The 25,377-nt window shown below is 41.3% G+C and overlaps 10 protein-coding genes across 10 annotated transcripts; 7 read left to right on the top strand and 3 right to left on the bottom strand.

Moving 5' to 3' along the window:
- Positions 1-200: 200 nt before the first annotated feature.
- On the top strand, positions 201-3,552 carry LOC143341747 (odorant receptor 67a-like). The gene is made up of 7 exons (XM_076764897.1): positions 201-494; positions 572-978; positions 1,082-1,181; positions 1,262-1,363; positions 1,460-1,618; positions 1,689-1,793; positions 3,453-3,552. Exons 1-6 carry the CDS (start codon positions 201-203, stop codon positions 1,755-1,757), a joined length of 1,131 nt encoding a protein of 376 aa, XP_076621012.1. The 3' UTR covers positions 1,758-1,793; positions 3,453-3,552.
- Positions 2,566-3,381, top strand: LOC143342074 (uncharacterized). The gene has a single exon (XM_076765557.1). It carries the CDS (start codon positions 2,566-2,568, stop codon positions 3,379-3,381), a length of 816 nt encoding a protein of 271 aa, XP_076621672.1.
- A 540-nt stretch (positions 3,553-4,092) lies between the features above and the next one.
- Positions 4,093-11,830, top strand: LOC143342073 (uncharacterized). The gene is made up of 5 exons (XM_076765555.1): positions 4,093-5,831; positions 10,683-10,932; positions 11,289-11,425; positions 11,491-11,646; positions 11,720-11,830. Exons 1-5 carry the CDS (start codon positions 4,974-4,976, stop codon positions 11,828-11,830), a joined length of 1,512 nt encoding a protein of 503 aa, XP_076621670.1. The 5' UTR covers positions 4,093-4,973.
- Positions 7,745-8,526, top strand: LOC143341744 (uncharacterized). The gene is made up of 2 exons (XM_076764895.1): positions 7,745-7,936; positions 7,995-8,526. Exons 1-2 carry the CDS (start codon positions 7,745-7,747, stop codon positions 8,415-8,417), a joined length of 615 nt encoding a protein of 204 aa, XP_076621010.1. The 3' UTR covers positions 8,418-8,526.
- LOC143341746 (uncharacterized) lies at positions 8,653-9,180 on the top strand. Its single transcript, XM_076764896.1, has 3 exons — positions 8,653-8,748; positions 8,818-8,973; positions 9,044-9,180. Exons 1-3 carry the CDS (start codon positions 8,659-8,661, stop codon positions 9,110-9,112), a joined length of 315 nt encoding a protein of 104 aa, XP_076621011.1. The 5' UTR covers positions 8,653-8,658; the 3' UTR covers positions 9,113-9,180.
- Positions 11,831-12,872: 1,042 nt separating the features above from the next.
- LOC143342072 (uncharacterized) lies at positions 12,873-14,157 on the top strand. Its single transcript, XM_076765554.1, has 5 exons — positions 12,873-13,264; positions 13,336-13,435; positions 13,496-13,597; positions 13,708-13,863; positions 14,050-14,157. The coding sequence occupies exons 1-5, from the start codon at positions 12,873-12,875 to the stop codon at positions 14,155-14,157; spliced, it is 858 nt and encodes a 285-aa protein (XP_076621669.1).
- Positions 14,158-14,848: 691 nt separating this feature from the next.
- Positions 14,849-16,636, top strand: LOC143342071 (uncharacterized). The gene is made up of 6 exons (XM_076765553.1): positions 14,849-15,142; positions 15,243-15,649; positions 15,848-15,947; positions 16,058-16,186; positions 16,250-16,405; positions 16,475-16,636. Exons 1-6 carry the CDS (start codon positions 14,849-14,851, stop codon positions 16,544-16,546), a joined length of 1,158 nt encoding a protein of 385 aa, XP_076621668.1. The 3' UTR covers positions 16,547-16,636.
- Positions 16,517-19,537, bottom strand: LOC143341742 (putative cytochrome P450 12a5, mitochondrial). The gene is given in 11 exon segments (XM_076764893.1): positions 16,517-16,977; positions 17,050-17,250; positions 17,312-17,390; positions 17,462-17,631; positions 17,697-17,877; positions 17,970-18,220; positions 18,301-18,442; positions 18,523-18,645; positions 18,705-18,816; positions 19,067-19,403; positions 19,406-19,537. Coding segments are annotated over 11 exon segments (1,839 nt in total). The 3' UTR covers positions 16,517-16,866.
- A 391-nt stretch (positions 19,538-19,928) lies between these two features.
- On the bottom strand, positions 19,929-22,231 carry LOC143341956 (H2.0-like homeobox protein). The gene is made up of 4 exons (XM_076765395.1): positions 22,126-22,231; positions 21,544-21,756; positions 20,205-20,395; positions 19,929-20,120 (listed from the first exon to the last, which is right to left on the bottom strand). The coding sequence occupies exons 1-4, from the start codon at positions 22,229-22,231 to the stop codon at positions 19,929-19,931; spliced, it is 702 nt and encodes a 233-aa protein (XP_076621510.1).
- Positions 22,232-22,936: 705 nt separating this feature from the next.
- On the bottom strand, positions 22,937-25,224 carry LOC143341743 (uncharacterized). Its single transcript, XM_076764894.1, has 3 exons — positions 24,958-25,224; positions 24,129-24,412; positions 22,937-23,949 (listed from the first exon to the last, which is right to left on the bottom strand). The coding sequence occupies exons 1-3, from the start codon at positions 25,172-25,174 to the stop codon at positions 23,812-23,814; spliced, it is 639 nt and encodes a 212-aa protein (XP_076621009.1). The 5' UTR covers positions 25,175-25,224; the 3' UTR covers positions 22,937-23,811.
- Positions 25,225-25,377: the final 153 nt, after the last annotated feature.

The raw sequence follows: 25,377 nt of genomic DNA, 5'->3' as shown, positions 1-25,377 counted from the left end.
TTTTCAAAATCGAAAGTGCAAATTTTCGTATAATTTTTACGTAGAATTTAACAACGAGAAAATAATTCTTGTTTTGTTTGTTCGATATCCTATGAGCAGTAAGTGAAATATGAATATTAAAATGAAATGAATGGTAAGTGAATAATACAATTACTTCTGTTGTCCTGTACCGTGTCAATCATTTTCATACTTTGACGGTCATGGGGTTCTTCGTGACGCCAGAGAAAGCGATCAAGTTCACGAAATACAGCGTGAGTCTGGTATGTTCTTGGCCACCGTCGCTTCTAGCTCCTAAAACTCAAGTTGCAATTTTCAATACATTGTGGTACACGTTATTCGCTAGTGCGTTCTTGTTGCTTTTGCCGCTATTAAGCGCGATTTACGAGTTCCGTAAGGAACCCATAATTCTTGGGAAAACCGTAAGTCTTTTCGCGGCTGTCGCCCAAGTGATGATTAAAATGACAGTCTGTCGCCTGCAGCAGAGACAGTTTCAAGTAAGTCGACAGCTTCTTTGGCAGACTATCAACGAATTTCTCTGAAATTTGGCGAACGCAAATTTAGATACTTTCAGACTTTGTTCTTCGACATGGAGGATTTCTGCAAACACGCGACCAAAGATGAAAAACTTGTTCTCCAGCATCACGTCGACAAATACAAATGCTTCCATGGCGTTTACACGTTCTGGTGTTTCATGATCACGATGTTCGTTATAAGTGGTCCGCTGTACACGCGGCAAACGTTTCCTACGCATGCGAAATACCCGTTCTCGGTGGAACGCCAACCAATTAAAAGTATTATCTTCTTACATCAGTCGCTAGTTGGTTTCCAGGCCTCCGCTGGCATGGCCGTCGATGCTCAGTTTGCTCTTCTTTTGCGATACGTGACGGCTAGATTCGAGCTTTTGGCAACGCAACTGCGGGCAGCTAAGTCCGATCGCGACCTCAACGACTGCATAGAAAATCACGGAAAACTCTTGAGGTAAACGACGGATACACTTCATTAAAAGCTTCGTGATCGTTTATCGTTTAATTCTGAAATAATTACGTAAAACAAACATCTTACGTGGCTCGTCGAATTTCAGATATACGAGGGAAGTACACAAATCCGTCATAGTTCTAGTTTTGGCAACGGTAGCGACGACAAACTTGGCGGTGATATTTGGAAGTTTAAATTTAGTCACCGTAAGTAGCTCCTCCGTGTTTCGTGAACCACAAAGCGGCCGGACGGGCCTGACCAATTTCCGGAATTTTCTGAAAAACAGAATCAACCGTTACCATTGAAAGCTTTATACGCCCTCGTGGTGTTCAGCGCTAGTTTGGAATTATTTATGTACGCTTGGCCGGCTGATAATCTCATACACATGGTAATTAAAATAATCACATCCACGATTTTAACGCTAGATTTACGCTTTGTTAAAGTTAGAGTGCAAACCTATATTTCTCGTTTTCTTTAAATCAAGAGTGCAAAGACTGCCGTGGTCGCTTACGACACAGAGTGGTACAAATGGGACACTCGAATGCAGAAAAAGATTTTTTATATCATACTGAGGTCTCATAAACTCGTAGCCATTCGAATCAGCGGCATTCTGCCAAACCTTTCGTTGTCCTATTACACAATGGTAATTTTTTACCTTATATGGCTAAAAAAATTGTGGCATCGATCGAATCAGAACATTTCATTATTTTCAGTATCTATACAAAGCATTCTCCTACTTCACAGCAGTGCGTATCATGGTTGGAACCGCCAACGATGTATGACGTTTTAAACAACGAAGGGTCTAGTAAATGAAAACGGTAACCAAATATGTTCTTAAAACATGTACATTAATAATACACGAATTATTCCACGCAATGTCATGTATTTTCAAAATACTTCTTACCATATGCTACTTCGTAGTCCGAACAAATGTTTGCACCAGTCTTTTCCAAAGTAGTAAAGTCGCTGTGACAGACATTTAAAGTAAACGATCACCAAATTCTTTACCTTTCAACGACAGATTTTTAACTGTAGCTCAAAAGACAAAGCAACTACCCCCTATCCATAAAGAAATAATTTACGTAAATGCAGAAACAATTTGGTTCTCTCAATTCAAGTAATGTTCCATATTATTTGCATTCACTCTAAGTTATCAATACATATGAAGATATAACAGCAGTACACGAATTATTCGCACGCCAAGTAACGCCCGTCGTAATCGTCGTGCAAGGCAAACTACACCCGGAAACGGAGGATAACACTTACAGCTATCATTACTAGGTGTAATATGCAAAACACACCGGTACCTTAATCATTGTTATAGAATTCTCCAAGTGTGCGAGGTAATAAATGCATACTAACATCCCTCCGCATTATTTTTGGATACTGTATTCGTTATAGTTCTCTTTCATTGATTGCTCCTCTTGTAGAACGATATAGAGTGCTCGGGTACACTGCACTGACTCATTCTGCAACAAACGTATAATAAATCGTTCCAATAGTTTGAAACGCATCGATTTTCGTTCCTGTCATTTTTTAACGTCCAAAGTGAATCTCGAAGAGCGCGTTGCGCTTATTTCGTTTTGCGTTATGTTCGAAAACGCAACGCCGGAGAAAGCTATAGAATTCACACGGCTCTGCGTAACTCTAAACTGTTCTTGGCCACTACCACCGACCGCCACCAGACTTCAGGTTCTGCGTTTCAACGTCCAGAGAGTCGTAACGGTCCTCAGCGTTTTAACACTTTTTCTCCCGCTGTTGTACTCGATCTACATAAACTGGAATAATATGATCATCTTGACCAAAGTGGTTTGCTTCATCGATGCTTTAAGTCAAATCCTGGTCCAGACGGTTTTCAACGTTCTTCATTACGATCGGACTCAGGTAAAACCTGCGTCAACGTACCGACAAGTAGTTCGATTGATTAATCCTTCTCAGTGTTACCGAAGCGACGTGTTGCAGAGGTTGGTCCAACAAATGACGGAGTATTGCGCGAATGCAAAGCCGTACGAAAGATCTGTCCTACAGCAATACGTGGACAAGTATTCAAAGTTTTACGGGACTGCTGCTACGTGGTTTTACACGACCGTGATTGCCTTCGTTATAGGAACCCTGTTCATATCTCAGCCGTTTCCAGTAGACGCGGAATACCCGTTTCCCGTCGATTACGAACCTCTGAGGACCACAATTTTCTTGCATCATAGTTACGTCGGTTTGCAGTGCGCTTCGATCGTTTGCACGAACGTGTTCGCTGCGCTGCTTTTGCTTTTCGCGGCAGCGCGATTCGAAATTTCAATGGTGGAGTTTCGCGCTGTACACGATGTCGAGACATTGAGACAGTGCGTGCAAAAGTATTACCGCGTAAGAAGGTACGAAACACGTTTGGTCGGAGGAGTGGGCAAGTAAATGCTGTTGTGTGTGCCATAAGCGTTTCAAGTATTTTCGGAATAGCTGTTGAGACGGTAATGTCTTTCCAGTTACGCGAAGGAAGTGGTCAATGTTATTCAGTATACGGTTATTTGTACGACATTAATAGCCACTTTACCACTTGTTTTCTGCGGTCTCAATATTATCGGCGTAAGTATACTCTACTGTTAAATCCGGGTACACTTGAAAGATAAAACGAATTAATATTTGTTTGATCAGCGACAACCACCCTTGGTAAAAGTGCAGTTTGCATTGATGGCTGGGACTGCATTGTTGGAAGTTTTTATGTGCGCGTGGCCGGCTGATAATCTGATGGAAGTGGTGAGATGCTTTTTCATACTACCCGTACGAGATTCTAATTACTGACGTACGATGCTGTTTTATTTTCAGAGCGAAAATGCTGCCCGAAGCTTCTACGAGTCGACATGGTACGATGAGTCGATGGCATTACAAAGGAATTTAGTGGTGTCGTTGCTGCCTCAGAGGCCGATAACCATCAACCTCGCATGCTTCATTCCGGTCATGTCGTTGAAATATTATTGCTCAGTATGGATATATTTTTGTCGAACCTGCTCTGTCGATGTGTGCTGTCAATTGATATTTTGTAATCTTTCAGTACGTCTCAAATGCATTTTCCCTCTTCACTGCATTGCGGCTTGCGCTGAATCACGGTGACTAAAGTTAATCGAACTACATTGTTGTACGTAAATGATTACTTGAATAGTATTAGCTCAAAGTAGATATAATTATTCTAGTCAGCTGTATCCTAAAATTAGAGATGCGGAATAGATTTCGTTTATAAACTTGTCTCGATCATTTGTTTTCTGTTGAAAGGTACTGCTTGTCGCCAGTGTAACAATACGTGTTGATGTTAATCCTTTCCTGTGTTTTCCTATAATTTCAAGCGTTATGATTCGTTGTAGTAACAAAATTGCATACAATAATATTGGAAAGAAATATTTAATGATTTGTTAGTAAGTAGACAATACTTTCTATGTTTGATACTCAATTTTTGTCAACGATTCTCTCGACGTTTTTAATAATCCATTAAAAACCTTTTAAAAAATCTTTTATTTAACTCACCGTGTGTTACGGTTGATTTCACTGGCAACGAAACTTCAATAATGATCAATGTTATTTACTATAAGAGAAAACAGTAAGGTTTTACGTTTTCCTTACGCACGAAACTGCAACAATGGTAGATGAATTAATTGTACGTAAAGTAACGGACATGGAAATCTACACCCGGAAGTGGGGAGTGAAACATGCAGCTGTCATTACAAGTGCAATATGCATAACACTAGGAGCCCCCTATCGCCGCTATACAATTCTCTAAGCGTTGTTTCTACATAAATACTCGCTATCATCCCTCTGCGTTTTTTTTGTAAGATATATTCGTTGTAATTTTCTTGCACCGAGTGCTTCTTCTTCGAAACGGTATCGTGCATTCGAGCCCACATCGCAAATTCATCACACAAGATATTTAGTTGCTTCGTTCGGAAATTGTGATACGTTTCGATCCTTGTCTCTGTTGTTTTTTTGCTATTCCAAGTTACTCAATTTGCCTCGTTATGTTTCGAAACGTAACACCAGAAAAAGCTATAGAATTTACTTGGCTCAGCGTGGCCCTAATGTGTTGTTTACCATTACCAGCGACCGCCACCAAGTCTCAGATACTCCGTTTCAAGATCCTGAGATTTCTAGGTGTTCTTTGCGCTTGTGGACTGATTCTTCCGCTGTTATACGCTGTGTACATGAAATACGACGATCCAGTCATCTTCACCAACGCCACTGGTCTCGCTGTGGCTGTTTGCCAAGTCCCAATACACGTGTATTTCTCCATTATCTATTACGATCGGATTCAGGTAAATTTTTGTTACAATTATCCTAATCGAAACGCTGGAATACTTGATGTGTTGCAGGCGATGATCGAATACATGACGAATTACTGCGAGAAAGCAAAGTCGTCCGAAAGACAGGTCCTCCAACGATACGTCGACAAGTATTCGACGTTTTACGGGTTGTGTACCGTTTGGTTTTATGTGACTGCGGCTGTCTTCGACGTAGGAACTCTGTTCGTAGCTCAACCGTTTCCATCCAATGCTGAATACCCTTTCGCCGTCGATTATGAACCTTTGAAGTCGCTGATCTTCTTGCACCACGTGGTCGTCAGTTTCCAATGTTCTGCTGCCGTGTGCATGAACGCTGTGGCTGCGCTTATGATATTGTTCGCGGCTGCACGATTCGAGATTTTGATGTTGGAATTGCGCGCCGTTCAGAATATCGAGTCGCTGATACGGTGCGTGAAAGAATATCATCTCGTGAGAAGGTACGCTCAGGAAGTGGTCAGTGTTTTTCAGCACACAGTTATTTACACAACGTGTATGGCCACTATACCGCTTATTCTCTCCGGTCTTAGCATGATCGGTGTAAGTATATTATTAATCGTGATTATATTCTACAATGAAATATGTAAAATTACTTATTTTGACAGCATCAACCATTGGTGATAAAACTGCAATTCTTATTCTTGGGCGGGATAGCGTTACTGGAGGTCTACTTGTGCGCGTGGCCAGCAGACAATCTATTTACTGTGGTGATTTGCTTTTCAATTCTGTAACTGTAAATTTTCTATTGTTATTACGTTAATTCTTTTTACTGTCAGAGTGAAAACGTTGTTCGAAGCGTGTACGAAAGTAAGTGGTACGAACAGAATGTGGGGATGCAGAAAACAGTCCTCCTTGCGTTATTATCACAGAAACCCATAACCATCAGTTTGGCATGTGTTATTCCAGCTCTCTCGTTGGAGTTTTATTGTTCGGTGTGAAAATACTTCTATCGAAGCCAATTTGCTGCATTGTGATGCCAATTGATGATATGTTATATTTCAGTACATCGCGAATGCGTTTTCTCTGTTTACCACTTTGCGACTCTTGGTGAACGACAAGACATAATTACGCGGGACTAATGATACGCGCAAACTACTGGTTGACTATTAACATATTAAATTACATCGTGACTTAGTCAAATATATATTGAAATTAAAGGCTAAGGATATACAATAAATGTTACTTTAAGCTTTCCTGATTGGAAAATAATAGTAAATTCTAGAAGCGTATTCTACTCAAACGTAAGATTGAAAATAATCGTACGAACGTGGGACTTTTATTTAGGACCGAGTTTGGTAAGTATGTTGTGTTTAGAATTACTAACAGTGTTATTATTTCCATTTCAAGTAAAGAATAGTAGATTTTGTAATCGAGTAGATGTAGTATTTTTTAACGCACAACTAACTCCATGTTGTGTACAATTTTATACTCGTTTACTTCTTCGACATATTACATCACTTGTCACGAAAATAAAAAATGATTTTTCCAGCAACTGTGCTTGATTACATCCAAAGCTGTCTATATAATTTACTACGCTTATAATAATCGTAACATGTAGAAGAAAACTTTTTTAAATTTCTTATACGATACTTTCCCTTGTGTACATAGGTTTGGCGAAAATTAATCTCAGTCTCCAGCGTTGAGTACTGTGATTCAGAGATCTGTAATTCTATTAATTTATATTTTGGTTAAACTCTTATAACATTCACTGTACTATTTCTAATTAGAATACACGAAGGAAAAAGTTGTAACGTCAGTGGAACGATGATCGTATTCGACTTCCTCGCTGCACGATTGCAATTGGGCGTTTAATAACCGTTCCACAGATGTTTTCAACGTGTGTGCATCTCATTCTGCAACTTGACCGTAATGGGAGTCACGATTCAAGCCCAAAAGAAGACATTTTGTCGAAGGAAATATTACCAAGGGGTAATGATAAACATTCGCGTACTCGCTACCTATGCAAAGCATTCGCAGTACCTGAATTAATTGCACACCGTCATCGCCCATCGCTATTATCGTTGTACGCTGAAACCGTAATTACATTCGCAAATAAAGAGAAACATCTGCACCTGTCATTAAAGTAACAGCGCCCATAATATATTAATAGCACTACTCTACGCAACTGTACGAACAGTTGCACGCGAAAGTAAGTGCACGTATCCCTACTTTAAATTACCTTCAAAAGCGGATCGTTGCATAGAATTCTTTTTCTTCTTCAAAAGCGATCGTCCGACGAGTCTTGCATCCCTACGTTGCTAATTTATTTCGTTTCAAAAGTGTGAAGCGTTTCGACTCGTTTTTCTCGTCACGTTTCCTTCGAAAGTCCATCACGCTTATTTTCTTTAATTATGTTCCAAAACGTAACGCCGGAGAAGGCTCTTAATTTTATCCGATTCGTCATATCGATGAACTGTTCTTGGCCATTGCCATCGAACGCGACGAGAACGCAGATGCTCCGTTTCCAAATCCAGAAATTCGTAGCGGTCCTCAATGCTTCCGTGCTCATGGTTTCGCTGATGTACTCGGTGTACGTAAACTGGAACGATAAGATTATCCTGACGAAGGTGGTTTGCTTCGCCGACGCTGTCGTGCACCTCTTCGTCCAGATGTTCTTCAGCACTATCCACTATGATCGGATTCAGGTAAAACTTGCAAGAATAAAACTTTGTACGAGAATGTAACTGTAGCGACATGTTGCAGGCATTGGTGGAACAAGTGCAAGAGTACTGTGCGAATGTCAAACCGTACGAGAAACGCATTCTGCAACGATACTTGGACAAGTATTCGAAGCCTTACGGAATGACTGCATCTTGGTTTTACTTGACTCCGACTTTCTTCTTCATCGGAACCATGTTTCTACCTCAGCCTTTCCCGATAGACGCGGCGTACCCATTCCCCGTTGACTACGAGCCCTTGAGATCTGCCATTTTTTTGCATCATGGTTTTGTCTGTATGCAGTGCACTTCTATCGTGTGCAACAACGTGTTCGCCGCGATGTTGATGTTTTTCGCGGCAGCGCGATTCGAGATAGTGGCGGAAGAGTTCCGAGCAGTGGAGAGTATGGAAACGTTGATACAGGCGTTGCAAAAATATTATCGAGTCAAAAGGTACGAATTAGAATAAGAAAAGTACGCGTCGAAGAATTCGATAACACGCAGTGGATGTAATTTTCTTTCTAGTTTCGCGCAGGAAGTTGCTAATGTAATGCAATATACAGCTATTACTACGACGATTCTGGCCACTTTGCCGCTCGTGCTCTGCGGTCTCAATATTATCGGTGCAAGTATAATACATTGCTACGAGGCAGTCTCGAAAGATGAAGTCAGACATGTAAAAATATTTCTATAAACAGCGACAACCGGCGATGGTGAAAGTGCAGTTCGCGTTCATGGCTGGGATTGCAATTTTGGAGGTTTTCATGGTCGCATTGCCGGCTGATGATCTGTTGGAAGCGGTGAGATGCATTTGCATACTATCTGCACGGAATCTCAATTACTATTATACGATATTGTTTTACTACCAGAGCGAGAACGCTGTCCAAAGTCTCTTTAAATCGCCGTGGTACAACAATATATTGAAGTTGCAGAAAGCCGTACTATTCTCGTTAGTGCCTCAGAAACCAGTATTTATCAGTTGCTTCTACATCATTCCAGTCCTGTCGTTGAGATATTTTTGCTCGGTATGAGAATGCTTCCGTAGAAACTGGTCTATCGCGTTCCGATATCAAATGATATTTTCTGATATTTCAGTACGTCTCGAATGCACTTTCCATCTTCACTGCATTGCGACTCGTAGTGAACGACGACAACGAAAGTTAATCGCCCGTGACTGATGATTATACATGGATTATTAGTTAAGTAGTACTACCTCAAAGTAGATACATTTTCCTTATATGCTTTCTTCGATCATCCGTTTACTGGTTAACATTTTGTTGGACGTCTGCATAGAAACGCGTTGAGTATGTGCAATCGACGATACTGGGGGAAAATTGAGAATTTATGAATAAATATACTTTGTACATTAATTATCAGTCATCTATGAAACTTGAATAAATATCGGATACGAAATTTTATCTAAAGAGTAGCGATTATCCTTAATATTCGAAAGAGCAATAAAGTAAATTAAAATTATTTATTATTAATTATTACGATACTTTTCATCTTGTACCTGGATGCAAAGAACTTGCGTATTGTGTCACCTTTTCTGGATAGCAGACCATGAAAGATTGTGTCGATCCTTTTGAGGGCCAGAATACTAAAAAAGAAAATACCAAATTTAGGTAAGAATCAAAGTTTGTATTTGTCACAACAAAAAAACAGATAGTTCAACTTCCTGCGACGAAAAAGACAAATCTTTCAGAGGTACACATATGATAAAACGCGATTGCGTTTCACTTTCATATTTATTCACCATTCGACGCTTGCAAATTTTTTGCAGGCTGAATACTGTGATCGAAGTGACCGTCAGTTAACTGAAAAAAATTTACATAGAAACCAACATTACGCGAATTATTTACACGCCAGGTAACGCTCGGTATAAAACGGAGCTATACCCAAGAGCGGAAAGGAGAACCTAAACGCTATGATTAAGGGCGCAACATGCATATCATACTAGCAGACCCAATCTTTGCATCTGAATTTTTCAGGTATGGATTATAAAAAAATATACGCTAACATAACTTCGCATTTCCTTTGCTAAAATTATTGATTGCAGTTCCGTTATTCCGGCTTCTTCTTTTTTAAAACCGACACCACGCATTCGAGCTCGCAATAAGCATAAATCGTACAGGAATCGTTCAGTACTTGCGTGACAAAAGAGTGAAAAGTTTCGTTTCTAAGTTTCTATTTTCAACAAATACATTATTGACTTAATTTTCTTTCATTATGTTTGGAAACGTAACACCGGAGAAGGCTGTAGACTTTACTCGCATTAGTGTTGCCCTAAACTGTACTTGGCCGCTACCATCGACTGCTACCAGATTCCAGATGCTCCGTTTCAAGATTTTGCGAATCCTAGCGATCCTTAGCTCCTCGGGGCTTGTTTTGCCGCTTTTGTACTCGGTGTACGTAAACCACAACGATCCAGTCATCCTTACGAAGGCAGCTTGTATGTCCGTAGCTGTTTCACAGATCCCGGTGCAATCGTGCTTCTGCATTGCTCATTACAATCGGATTCAGGTAGAATTTGCAACTATTTTCCACCTGTTCGATATCTATACAGTCGCTTCGGAAAATAAGTTAATACTCTGAACAGTTTAAAAACGAGAATCACCTTCTCTATACAGTTATTAAAGTGGTTTCCATAAAGTGAATAAAAAAATCTACTGATCGGTGACTTGCTTTCCGAGACGACTCGTGTTTAAAAATCGGTAATTGCGATATGTTACAGAGATTGATCGAACAAATGACGGATTACTGTGCGAAAGCAAAGTCCTACGAAAGACAAATCCTGCAACAATACACCAACAAGTATTCGATGTTCTACGGGTTGTCCGCAACTTGGTTTTACTTGACCGCGATCGCGTTCATTTTTGGAGCTCTGTTCATAGATGGAGCTTTCCCAGTCGACGCGGAATATCCGTTTCCCGTGAATTACGAACCCATGAGGACGATGATTTTTCTGCACCAAGCACTCGTTGGTTTGCAGTGCGCAGCGATCGTTTGCGTAAACATGTTCGCTGCGTTGCTATTGTTGTTCGCATCGGCGCGATTCGAGATTTTAATGACAAACCTGCGCGCTGTAGAAAGCATCGAAACGTTGATAGAGTGCATACAAAAGTACTACGACGTGAGAAGGTGCTAGACAATGTTATTCTCTCGATGGAATGTTTTAAATGGAATACGTATTTTAGGTATGCTGAGCAAGTGGTTACGTTTGTTCGGTATACGGCCCTTTCCACGACACTCGTAGCCAGCTTTCCACTCGTACTTTGCGGTTTCCATATTATCGGAGTGAGTATGCGTATTAATTATAATATTATTTTAACCTGACGAGAATTAGAAACACGTGATATTTTTTTGTTTAAACAGCCACAACCTCTCGCGGTAAAAGTGCAATTTCTATTCTTGGCTCTGACCGCGTTGGTGGAGGTTTTCATGTGCGCCTTGCCGGCCGATAACCTGATGGACGTGGTGAGTTCCGTTTTCGTATCGTTCCTATAGATTTTCAATCACGATCGTTTCTTTTGGCTTATCAGAGCGCGAACGCTATTCAAAGCTTGTACAAGTCGTTGTGGTACGAACAAGCCGTGGAAGTACAGAAGATCGTAATGTATTCGTTGGTGCCCCAAAAGCCGATAGTCGTCAGTATCGCGTGCATTATCCCAATTATGTCGTTGAACTATTATTGTTCGGTATGCGAATGATTGTGTCAAGCTCGTATATCTCGTATAATGTGTCATCAATTGATCTTATGTAATATTTCAGTACGTCGCAAACGCATTTTCCATATTTACCGCTTTGCGAATCGTGATGACTGACGACGAAGACGTAAACGTGTTACGCGAGACTGTTAATACTACGTTGACCGCTGGTTGATTTGTAACTGCTAAAAGTAAATACATTAATTTTAGATAGCTCCTTTCGAGAATAAGTATTCACCAAAGATTCTGCGTTTCTCTATTCTTTTTACCGCTGAAGATTCGAAAGTGAAATACGAGGTTGAGTCAGCGAATTGTTCGCAATACAATGTTAGAATTACTGACATAAGCAAAGAAAAATGGTAATAAAAATACAACTTTGTTGACTCACCCTCTAATATCCTGCCTCGGTTGTAGTTTTCCAATTGCCCGGTGAAATAATAACATGCAACTCTCCAGCCCCGTATGTACGTTATTTTTACGTATCATGAGTGCAACGGTGCATGAACTATTTACACGCCAAGTAACGTTTACTACAATTATATTCGTGCAAGGGAAGGAAAACTTAAAAGCTATCATCAGAAATGCAACACGCATAACATAATAGACGACTAGCAATTAATGTAACTGAATTCGTTTGGTATTGATTATACGGAAGCGCGTACTAACATACCACAGATTTCCTTTACCACTATTATTAATTGCAGTTCCGTTACACCGGTTTCCACGTTTTTAAAAGCGATACTAGTTCCCGTTTTCATCAAGTACATTATTGTCTTAATTTCCATTATGTTTGGAAACGTAACGCCGGAGAAGGCTATACACTTCACGCGTTTCAGCGTGTCGTTGAATTGTTGTTGGCCGCTGCCGTCGACAGCCACGAAAACGCAATTGATTTGTTTCAAAATCCAAAGATTCCTTGCAATCGTTAGCTCTTTAGGGCTCATGTTGCCACTAATATACGCACTGCATGTGCATCGCAACGATACGATCATCTTCACGAAAGTTGCTTGCCTCGCCGTAGCTTGCAGTCAAATACCAGTGCAGTCGTCTTTCTGCTTTGCTTGTTACGATCGAATTCAGGTAAAATCTACAATTTTACAGCACGTAAGTCGACAAAGAACAATAATAGCCATTAGCCACCTTTGGACCCAGCCAGATCCAAAATTGACCAATTTCTATGATCGTTCTTTGACGAATTGTAGGCATTGATCGAAGAAATGATAGATTACTGCGTGAATGCAAAACCGCACGAAAGATCCATCCTGCAGCAATACGTCACCAAGTATTCTACGTTTTATGGAGCATCGGCGATTTGGGTATTCCTGACTGCCATTGTCTTCTCTGTAGTAACTCTGTTACTGGGTCAGTCACTCCAAACGGATGCGGAATACCCATTTCGCGTCGATTACGAACCTTTGAGAACCGTGATCTTTATACATCAACTTGTGGTCGGTCTACAGTGCGCCTCGATCGTATGTGTAAATGTGTTCACTGCGTTGCTATTGTTGTTCGCGGCGGCGCGTTTCGAGATTCTAATGGTGGATCTACGCGCTGTACAGACTATCGAAATGTTAATAGAATGTATACTCAGGTATTATCATATCAGAAGGTACGTGACAATATTACAGGCATAAAATAAAAATACTGTTCTATACGAGATTCAACTGGAATATCTTTTAGATACGCGCAAGAAGTGGTTGTATTCGCTCGGTATACAGCTCTTTTCACAACGATCGTGGCCAGCTTTCCTCTTGTGCTCTGCGGTCTTCAAATTATTGGAGTAAGTATAATAAATATTTTATTAATGTACGTACGTAAAAATGATTTTTTCTGTAAACAGCGGCAATCTCTCACGGTAAAAGTGCCATTCGTATTCTTAGTTCTGACCGCGTTAACTGAAGTTTTCATGTGCGCTTGGCCAGCCGACATTCTAATGCAGGCGGTGAGTTCCTTATTGCCCCGAATCTTTTGCCTTGTGTTTTTAATACTAAGCTCCAGGGCGACCCTTTGTTCCATACGAATTTACACATTTAAATTCTCTTTATCTATCAGAGCGCAAATGCTATTCGAGGCTTGTACGAATCGACATGGTACGATCAGCCTTTAGAGTTGCAGAAAATAGTGATGTACACATTGATACCACAGAAGCCTATAATCGTCAGTGTCGCATGTATCATTCCAATCATGTCATTGAACTATTATTGCTCGGTATGCTAATGATTACAATGGGGGTGGATCCAGAAAAGGATGGCGAACGAAATACGTAAACGTCACTAGTAAAATAAATAATAGATGTATTTCAGTTGCCCCCTGGCTCCCCTGAATCCGCCCCTAATGTATAGAGAAGCTCGTTTTCCAGAATGTAATATTAATGTATCTAATATAATATTTCAGTACGTTGGAAATGCATTCTCCATATTTACTGCATTGCGAATCGTGATGGATGACGAAGACGAAGACTTAATGCGCGAGTCTTTTAACTCTACGTCAACTACCGGTTAACTGGTAAAATGTAAGTTGATTACGTAAAACCAATATTATTACATACACCAAACTAACTGAACCACACAGCTTAAAAATAGATGTGAACATTTCTCTGATCTCTACAGCTCATAGGAAATATATCACTTTTAGACATTTATGTTTAAAATAAAGGGTATTTACACAAATTGTGTACTTTCTTAGAATACAGTAATCCCGCGTTTCGTAGCGAAAGATCGTATTTTTTTCAGTTACTGTTTTTTAATTTTAAAAAAGGCACGAGTAAATTACCGAGATAAGAAATGTACAAGCGGAACTTCCCACAATAGCAAATATCGCCCATCGCAGTTGTATTCTCACACGAGGTAGATAATTGACAGTGAAAGCGGGAAGGAAATGTTTGCAACTGCTATAAAAGCCTCGACAGATGTACCGGTATCAATTCATCCGCGTGAATGAAAAGAATTAATCGATGGGTCGCTTACATATGCAGCTGTACCGGCAACCCTATGCAATTCCGTTGAATGTTGCATTCGATATCAATTCTAATATTCGCGTATTCATTTTGCATCGAAGCTCTTTTGTTCGGAAATCACACGGTTCGATGCATCGCATGATCTATTTATCGCGTATATACCGGCTCGAAAATAAACTTTTCGCGAGTCAGTACGCCCGCGAATCCGTTTGTACGGTGCAAATTATTTTTTTCGCAATGTTCTGTAACGTAACGGTGGAGAAAGCGATTACGTTTACTCGACTGAGCGTGGCTTTGACCTACTGTTGGCCGCTTTCTTCCTCAGCCACCAAATCGCAGGTGCTTCGTTTCAAGTTCGTCAGATTCGCGATGGCACTGAACGCGTTCATGCTCCTCTTATCCTTGCTGTACACTCTTTACGTTCAACGAAACAACGCTATCAACTTCACGAAGGCTGCTTGCCTCACTATCGCCGTCACGCAGATAGTGATGCAGACGATCTTTTGCATCACACAGTACGATCGTCTTCAGGTATCAGTTTCCCGACGTTTCGATCCGCGTCTTAACGAATTCGATCGTCGATCGATCCCAGACAGGTTTAAGAGCCACTAATTTTAGCGACGCGTTGCAGCGATTGATCGAAGAGATGACAGCCTGCTACGCGAAGGCGAAGCGATACGATAAATACGTGTACCAACAATACGTGAAAAAGTATTCTACGTTTTACGGGATGTCATCGATGTGGTTCTACATGACCGCGACTACTCTTATCGCGGGGACCTTGTTTATATCTGAGCCCTTCCCGATGAACGCCGAGTATCCGTTCTCCGTCGACTACGAGCCCCTAAAGACAGCCATCTTTTTGCACCAGGCACTAGTCTGTATGCAATGTGCTGCACACGTGTGCATCAACATGCTCGGCGCTATGCTGCTGTTCTTTGCAGCAGCAAGGTTCGAGATTCTGATGAAAGAGCTACGAAACATCGTCGACGTTCAGGATCTGATAAAAGGCGTCGACAGTTATTACTCCTTGAAAAGGTAGGAGGACTACTTTGAACGCTGAAACCAGAGAAAAACGGGAAATATCGATATATTTACCGTTAATTTAAAATTATTACGAAGGTATTGATATTTAAAGTCCCTGGTTTGAGCGTTTAGAAACTAAAATTTTTCCCAGGGGTGGCCGAACACATTCTATATTTCTGCAAAATAAACGCATCGAACGTGTTGTTATAGATACGCGCAGGAAGTGGTCAAGTCTGTTCAATTAATTGCTCTGAATACGATAACAATATGCGGCGTAGCGCTTGTGCTATGTGGTATTAATTTCATTGCGGTAAGAATTCTGCTAAATTAATATTTCGCGTGAAAGTTACATATCAGACTCTGTATAAAAGAAACGTACGTGTAACAGAAAGCAATTAGATAATAACTAATACACGTTAGAGAAATGTGTTCTTTATTCCCGAACAGCGACAGCCCTTCACGGTCAAAGTGCAATTTTTATGCTTGACTGCGACTGCGTTATTAGAGGTGTTCATGTGCGCGTGGCCAGCGGATCACTTGATAGATATAGTGAGTTTATATCTCTTTTCTCAAATTGCTAAACGCTATTAAGTGAGTTCCTGTTACCGTCAGAGCCAGAATGTTGTCCAAAGCGCATACGAGTCGACGTGGTACGAGCAAGCATTGAAAATGCAAAAGAACGTGTTGTCTATGTTGATGCCACAGAAGGCGGTAGCCATTCGAATCAAATGTATCATTCCGGTTTTGTCTTTGAGCTACTACTGTTCGGTACGATTGCATTCATATTATTATAGGTCCTATCACCGATACGACTATCGACAATTTATGATGTTTCAGTATATCTCGAACATATTTTCCCTATTCACTGCTTTACGGGTAACGATGATGAAGTACGACAACGAAAGTTGAACGCTCGAAATTAAAAACAGGCCTACATTGGATCGTTCTCTTCGTACCTCAAGGTAAATGTGTCAATTTTAGTCGTCAGAGTTTTAAAATAAAGGAATATTTCTTTAAAAATTTCTAAATCTATCGATCTCTCCTTAGTCTACTTGTTCTCCACAAATTCTGCGGAATATCCTTTTTAATAAAGCGAATATATAACAGAACTGGACAGTAACTTACAGTTATTGTGACTCGCGACGCTCGTATTGTACTTTCTACCAACCTCTGTACATTAACTTAGTAATTAAGCACTGCTTTCGTGAAAAGAAATCGCCTTGCAGAGTTCAGATCCTGTCGACGAAACGGAAACGAAGCGGTTTATTGGGTACGTTCACCATCATGAACCTGCTCTTGATGTCAGCGTAATCGTACTCGATTCTGAACTGCCGTACAAGCTGAAAGAAACACGAGACGAGGAATTCGACTGTGTATTTATCGTTTCGCGGAATCGACCGTGTTCGCGTTACCTTCGCAGTCAGCAACATCATGGTTGTTTCGGCCATATTCTTTCCTAAACACGACCTAACCCCGTAGCCGAACGGTAAGCAGCTGAAGTCCGTCTTATCATCCGAATAATTCGTCAACCATCTTTCTGGACGAAATTTCTCCGGGTCCTCGTAATTTTCCTCCCGTTGCGAAGTTATTTGATTGGCCATTATGACAAACGTCTTTAAGAACATTTATAATCGACTCGATAACGACGATAGACTTTCTAGTTAGTGTACTCACCCCTTTGGGTATCGTGTATCCGTGAAGGGAAATTGTCTTCGGCAGAAGTCTCGTAAAGTACGGGAACGCAGGTCTCAACCTTCGAATCGAACCATCGATTTGACACGATTAAAAACGACACGACGTATTTGCTTCTATTCGAAATCTCACCTTAAACTTTCTTGGAGACACGCTTTCAAGTATCGCATATTCTTCAGCGAGCTCTCTGTCAATGGAGAGTCTCTGTTCGGCAAAACGTTCACGATCTCGTCGTAGACTTTTCTCTGAGTGCGCGGATTCTTCGCCAGATAATATAGTAAAAACGCTTCGCAGTTTGCCGTCTGGAAACGTACAGAATCATAGATTCCCGCGACCGTTCTTGCTAGTTTTAATTTCAAATCATTACCGCCTGTACGCCCAAGATGATCATGTCCATCAACATCGTGCAAATATCGTCCGGATGGATTCCATCGCTCAGAAGGAACTTCTCTAAAACCGGCGAACCCTCCTCCACCCTTGAATTCTGTCCAACCGACGACCGGTTTCGAAGCTTGCTTTGTGCCAGACGAATGTACTTTCCGACCACGCTTTCGACAAAAAATTAATCGCTACGAATGTTTTTTTCTTTCTTAACATCGTAGGAACGATTCTATTTCTACGTAGAAACTTTTTGACTTACGCGTCGATGACGTCGCAGGCTTCGAACAGATTCTTGGCGAAAGGTGTCAGGAAGAACCTCCACACCTGGAAGCCCGTTTCGCAGCGGCTCATGTACTTGTGAGCTGTCTCCAAAGCGTCGACGATCTTTGCAGTTTCTGACGTCGAATTGTAGCCGACTGACTCCAGAAAACCGACGTGGTTGTTTAACGTAACGGTGAAGAAACATTCCATCGCCCAACGCAGTATGTCTTCGTGAAAATTACGGGGCACCTGACGACGATTAAAAATTTCTGTTAGAATCGGGCTAAAGGTTCTTGGAATTCTCGAATATTTTGGAATCGGATACGTGCTTCGTCTTGCTTGTTGCGTATTTTGTGTACTCTGTTGATCAGTTCGTCGCTGACCGCGTCGATCTTGCAGAAGAAGTTGGAAGCTATCTGATTGAACTCCTCTTCTATTTTCTCTCTCACCTCCAGCCACTCGGGACCCTGCCTGAAGGACTCCCGATACAGAATGCGACGAATTAACCGTGTATAATACTGTTCAAATTAGAGTAATGTTGGAATACTAACAGCGAGAACGGCCCAGCAAGGCGATACTTGCGATGGTGTAAACGATAGTGCTGCAATATGTCGATCCCACTTCGAATAGGGGCGTCCCCCTCTTGTTTCAGAACCTCGGCTACGTGCTCGGGTCTACGAACGTCAACAAGTGAACGAAGCTCTATTGAAATACGTGCTGAGAAAAATCCTACCTGTGAATCATAACAATGTCCCCGGACAGAGGACCGTTGACCCTCACGATACAACCGTACTCGTTGAATAAATACTTGAGAGGCGTGACGTTACGATTCCACGTAAGTCGTCCTGAAAACAATTCGTGTGAAGTTTAAACGAATCGCTCGACGATATTTTTCAATTCTCTATAAACTTCGATGGCTGTTTGCAATTACCCAGAACCACGAATTTCAAAAATAATATACAGAAATATATTCTGGAAACTCTCGTTCGTCGCGTTGGACCAAATTAAACTTTTTTTGACACGCCGTTAGAGTCACAAGTGACGGATATTGGGGATCTCCGACCTTGGACCTATCGGTACTTCAACGGATCATACCCTGGGTGAACCTGTTGATTAGCAGACTGGAAAACAGTTGCGTACCCAGCAGCGGCACGTATTTCCAGTACTTCTCCCACAACTTGAGAACAGCGGGTCCAGGAACCTCTTCGAACGGTAATGGCGTCCTATCTACGGTGATCTGCTGCTCGATTTTCGCTGTGGGCACCTCGAACGTATCGGAAGACATTTCTGTAGACACTGGATCCAGCAAGGGAATCGAATCTGCTCCCAAGGGCTCGGCGACGATGGCAGCTGCTTGAGTTTGAGTCATGGACGCGGCTGAAACGCAAAATAGTATTAAAATTAAATTATGCATTATTCTTTTAACTTCCAATCGTGCTTACAGATGATGTCCGAGGCGTTGATATTCAGGCATTTCTGGCCCTCGGTCACCGTCAGAGGCTTCGTCGCTTTTATCACCGAATACTGTCGGGAAATCAGCGAGATTTTCGGCAACAGACTTTTCATCGTTTCTGAAATTAATTAACAATTATCTGATTCATCGATTATTTATTCCCAACAAGTTCACCATCGACGAATTTCGTCCACGAAATTGCGTCACTCACCAGTTTGTTTTATACAGTAGAAGATTATCCGCAGGAAACTTTGTGTCTCGATTCTGTGACGGGCGTGTGACAAAAGATAACAAGTCCGTTGCCTCGGTAGCAGACGGAAAAAAGTTTGAACATAGCGTTTGGAAATAGTGGCAACCTTCATCGAATCGAATCGTTCAGCGTCGCATATTCGCATCGACAACAATGCGATCGCTTGTATACAAACTTTATTTATTTTACAAACTTATAGTTAGAAATTACAAAGTAGACCCGTATCGATAATCGTTAATGTACACTCGAAAAGTTCACACGTCGACTTCGATCTCGACATCCTCTTCGTCCTCCGAAGCAGTCTTCTCCGTCGTCGCGTTCCTCGAATTGTCCTTACCTAATTTCCTAGACAAGTCCTTTTGCGTGTCGAGATTCGTCGTAGCAGCGTTCTCGCTTTCCTTCGTGTGCCGCCACTTCATTCGTCGATTTTGAAACCAAACCTTTACCTGCAACCAGCGGAAAAGTTAGACAATTTTTTTAACAACTGTTTTCCTTTCGTAATTTTGTTCTCTGACGTTTCGGTAAACAACCTGTGCGTCGGTTAGGCCAAGGGTCGCCGCCAGCTGCCTCCTGTCCGGTTTGGTTATATATTTCTGCAATGAAAATCTCCTCTCCAACCCTTTCCGTTGTAAAGAACTGAACACGGCCCTCGACCAGGATCTTTTTCTTCTCGCGTTGGGCTCCGGTTGGCTCGTCGGCGTCGTCGTAGAAGTTATCGGTGCTGTAAATTAAAAATAAATCTCCCGTGGAACGAAATGTATAATTTCGAACGAGCAACATGTTAGTTGATACACCGTTTCTGTCTATAAAGCTTAAGGCGAGGAGATTGGTCGCGAGGCACGCGGTGCATATCACAAATCGGAGGGAGACGTGACACGATGTAAACGGTAGTCTAAACTCTTAAACCGGACGGGTGTCTGTTTCAACAGATCCTAGCCCGAACAAGAGGCCCCCGCGATTGGGTACTTCTGGCTGATTTACAGCCCTACAGAATGTATACAACATGTGTACGAATTTAAACAGTGCGGTTCTCTCTCCGGTTGGTACGGTCCTCAGAATGAATTGGACGACCAGTAGGATCATAGTTATTTCTGGAACTCTATGCTGCTCTTCGAAGATGCAACTTCTCGAGACACTCGTCGTCGGATTTTGACGAGTAATTAAAAAGAAACGTCACGACGTTCGGGGAAAAAATTCTGCGCTTTGCAACACGTCGCAAGAAACGAATAAAGAGAGAATATTATAAAAAAAAAGAATAATATGGGCGTATAATGCGTGACAGATCGTTAAAGACGTTTAATTATCGTAATTGATATTTTATAGCATTCGAGGGTTTCACGAGCACGCGGAGAGGGCAGTCGAAGGTTCCGACTTTTAAACTAACGAAGAAGGGTCCCGACGAAACCGCTGTTTACGTCGCGTGTAAACGAATGGTGGCACTTAAGATGTCGTTTAAACACAGGCAGGAAACACGAGAATACACTGGCGCGTAAATATTTTGCCCTACTTGCTGGCGAGTATTCGAGAGACAAGACAGTGGTCCATATGGTCGCATTTGTTAATGACGCAACGTTCGTTTCACGAGCGTAGGTTCACGCGATGATTTCCGCTAAAGAGATCTAAATCTCTTCTGGGGGGTCTTTAAATTATCGATTAACTCGAACGATGAAACAATTTGTCTACGATGCAAAGAACAGATTCTTCTAAATTTCAAAGAAACAAATTATGCGTGGCGTTCGTTTATAGTTCGACCGTTTACGCAATACGTAAATAATTGTTCGTGCCTGGATTATCGAGAACTATTATTATCTATTCCATCGACGTTACGAAATTTTGTTCAACTTAATGAAATAGAAATACTATTCTTACCTCGAGGGACAGGTCGTAGAGGAGCTGGCCGATAAATGTTTCCATAATTTTCGATTATTCCGCTTGCGTGATTCGTGTTGCCATAATTGCCAAGAATCGTAGTTTGCCCGTATATAGGTCTAGGGCAAATTCGAAGGCCTTCACACCTGACGCAACCTCCGGGACAGAGGCACCGCACGGTAGAAAATTGCACCGGAAGTGGCCTGAGCACATCTTTTCGAACGCACGATCTTACTCAAAAGTTGTCCATAATAACAAGAAATAAAAAGTGTCCCACTCGAAACCGGCCACTTAATTATTCTCCATTAACTATAACGATACAAAAATGCGCTACATACATAATTTGCACAGTCTCGAAGGACGAATACATTATCAGAAAAATTTTCTTTCTAAGGGATATAACATTGAAAAGAAAAGTTTTCGTGAAACATATTTACCCTGTCAAAACCATTTAAATTAAGTACGAAATACTTTTCGGTATCTTCGCAACGAAATTAAATAATTAAGCGATCCGTTTCAAATGGAAGTAATCTTTGTTTCGACGAAGATCAAAGGTTTACACAAATGATCTTTGCGTTTTACCTGTTTTCTTCGAAGAAATTTCATCCGACAGTATGCGTTCCACGCCGAACTTTAATTGCTTCGAACAATTTGTTCCATCCACAATGCAGGTTTTGAGTTCGTTCATTTTTATCACTTGTCAAAATTCACTTACGATTGTTCTAAAGTTTTTATCTACTTCTATCTTCCTCACTCGGCGATTTTAAACGTTCACCACATTTTCACGAGTAAAGTTCTCATCAGTCACAAAGCACTTCAGTCTCGCTGTTTTTGTTTCATGGTTGAAACAAACGACTGGACACGGTGTTTTCAATATTCAATTTTTTTACCATCGAGGACCGGAAGAGTAGGAAACGAGAGATAATTAACCGCTATAGAATGACTTTCACGGAAGTGCATAAGAATGAATGAGCGAAGGTATTCCTGCCATCTTCAGAGCAGATTTTGGTGTAAAAAAAAATCATCCGAGCTGCCTGCAATTTCGATCGCGGGATTGGTCCGCGCGGATGCTGTAGGCGTGTCTCTAAGAAGATTGGTCCCTGAAGAATGATGAGTCTGAGCCAGGCTTGCGAGCCTCCATCGAGCGTTGCTCGTAAGCATTACGCTTCTCGAGCTTTTTATTAAGTAAATATTGTAAAACGTACTCGCCCCGTAAAATGTTACGAAGCAAAATAAATAATTAACAAATTTATACATGAAACCTCGGCAACATCTTGGCGCAGGCTCCAAATTAATTTTATTTCTTGTGCGTACAATTTAAAACGTAAAAAATGAGTATGTGATCGAAGAGCTACGATCGATTTCAATACTCCCTTTGTAAGTTTAATCGCAGTTTACTGTATTATTTTACTGGATATGTAAAATACTTCGTCACCCTTAGATAATGCTTTAAGATTATTGTTTGGATAGAATTTTTTGCCGGTGTTACTGAAAATGATTTTAAAAAATAAGTTAGAACGTGTTTGATGTGCGAGAAATTATGAACGATACGAGTGAACGAAAACAACGGTAAAAACATGAAGTTCCAAAAAATGCAACTCAGGCTATACATATCCGTGGAATAATAGCATAGAGACGTATGGCCGATGATATCTCTGGAAGCCATATGGTTATCTTTGCATGCAGACTTTCGGAGTATACAGTCACTTAGGTGTTTATTTGGACAGCCATGTTTGAAGCAGCCTCTCTACCCACACGCTAAGAATATTCTTCGGAATATGTACACACCGTGATCCTCTATTCGATTTTATTAGGTTTTAGGATTTTCGAGAGTCCACCGGATCATGATAATCGAACTCCTAATTGAGTTCGTCGATCACCAGGGATACTTTGTCGCGGCCATTTCGCGAACTCCCGTAGGCCAATCTATAAACTGTCTTTGTTTCTCGAGCACAGAAAAAAACCATGATAAAAATATTCGATGCCACTAGATCAACGCAACACACTAACGATTAGTTAATTTCAATATTTGCGCGAAAGGAAAGTGAATCGATTTTAACACGGAATTTTCACATTAATAATTTTGCGTATTATCAACGTTTTGGCTGCGCTTCAGCTGCAGCCAGTATTAAAATAGAACACCATTTTCCGCCAAAGTTTACTAAGGGATGGTACCAAATTTAAAATTCTCTCGAAACATTATCTTAAAGTAAGCTGTGTTATACAAAATATAAATTACTATAATGTATTGTAACGTTAGTAAATTAGTTAATTGTACATCGCGTAGGATCGCGAGAGCATGATCATTCCCTGATAGAGCTTCTCGATCTCGAAGTCGTTCTCCGCTGGATCGTAGACCAGGACGTTTCTCTTGGGCCGATTGTAGGATTGCAGACCTTGCAAATTCTGAAATACAAGGCACATGGAATTCGATTGCATTTCGGTTACCTGGAATCGATGCATTCTCGCGGTTTCTGGAAAACGACGTAATTTCAAACGCAATTTCCAGCGGCGCCAGCCGGCTCGAATCGGGTTTGTTTTTCAATAGCGCCGCGTGTTTTCCGATTCGAGAGGAATCAACTCACCGAGAGCACGATAACGTTCCCGTTGTTCCCGTTGTTCGAGTTTCGACGAATAGCCGTTATTATAAGCGTCAACAAATAGCCGCCAAAGGCCAGGAAGGAGAGCGCCGTGACCGCCAGCTGGAAAATTTTCGAGATCTTCGTGTCCTTTCCCTTCTCCTCGTAATGCTCCTCGTATCGTCTCATTGGCTTTTTATTCGCGCCCTTCAAAGGGAGAGCCATCGGCAAAGACAGGGACAACGTTCTGCTGGACGCCTCGATAGACTCTTCGTCATCCTCGTTGAAATCTGTCCACGTAAACATAAGGATATTAGTGATCATTGTACGATAGACGGCGATAAAAATAAATTTTTACAGGCTGAAATTATACCTCGTTGATCGTTTCAATAAAGAACAGTTGTGTAATCATTATGCGTTACGTTTGCCTTTGTTCTGAATGCTTTTAGACGCGAGAAGTCGGGTTCACAGCGTACATTAGAAGAGATTAATATTTAGATTGCAAGGCATTGAGTATGTGATTCGATCGAATGTAGTCAATCGTTTCATTGAAACGATCGGAAAACCGTGGTCTGCTTGGACTCGCGGCCAAATTTAGTGCGGCAGTAAATGCGTTTAGGCTATATTTTCCAAAGTGGGGACTGAGAACCCTGGGCGGGGCTTCTTACGATCCAAGGAGGGCGCAAAGAAAATGTTTAATCTAGAAAAGCGTTACTTCTGACCGGTTCCTTCTATTAATACGTTCGTCCATCGAGATTTAATAGCCACATACAGGAGTAAACACGATTAAATTTAAATATACTATTCGTCATGCTTAATAAATGTTCTTTTCTACCTTCCTCGTCCACGAAGGAAGACTTTATTCGGATCAGTTCGGCCATCGGCAGTTCGCTCAGCCCGCGAATCTCGTCCGCGTATAGAAATGTCCGATTCCCAGACGCGGTTTCCAAACACGAAAACAGCAATAAAATAAAAGCTGCGGCAACAATCGCCGCGTTGAAGCTCCTGAAACCGAAAGCGTTGAAAGCGTTTCGTAAACATCCACCTATCATTGAAATAAAATTGTAATATCCAACGAGCCACTCACCTGCTCGCCATGTTGGACCGCGTTTCACGGATCGCCGAAAACATTATTTGGTCTAAATTCGACGCGATAAAGTTCAAGAAACGTTTCTTGTCTCGACAAATGTTCGTTTTGTACTGCTTCAGGATACAATCGTCTCCCGAATCGCGAAATCTCCTTTCTCGTGCTTGG

Source organism: Colletes latitarsis, chromosome 5, assembly GCF_051014445.1.
Source record: "Colletes latitarsis isolate SP2378_abdomen chromosome 5, iyColLati1, whole genome shotgun sequence".
Lineage (NCBI taxonomy): Eukaryota > Metazoa > Arthropoda > Insecta > Hymenoptera > Colletidae > Colletes > Colletes latitarsis.
This window is presented reverse-complemented; position numbering and strand designations above follow the sequence as displayed.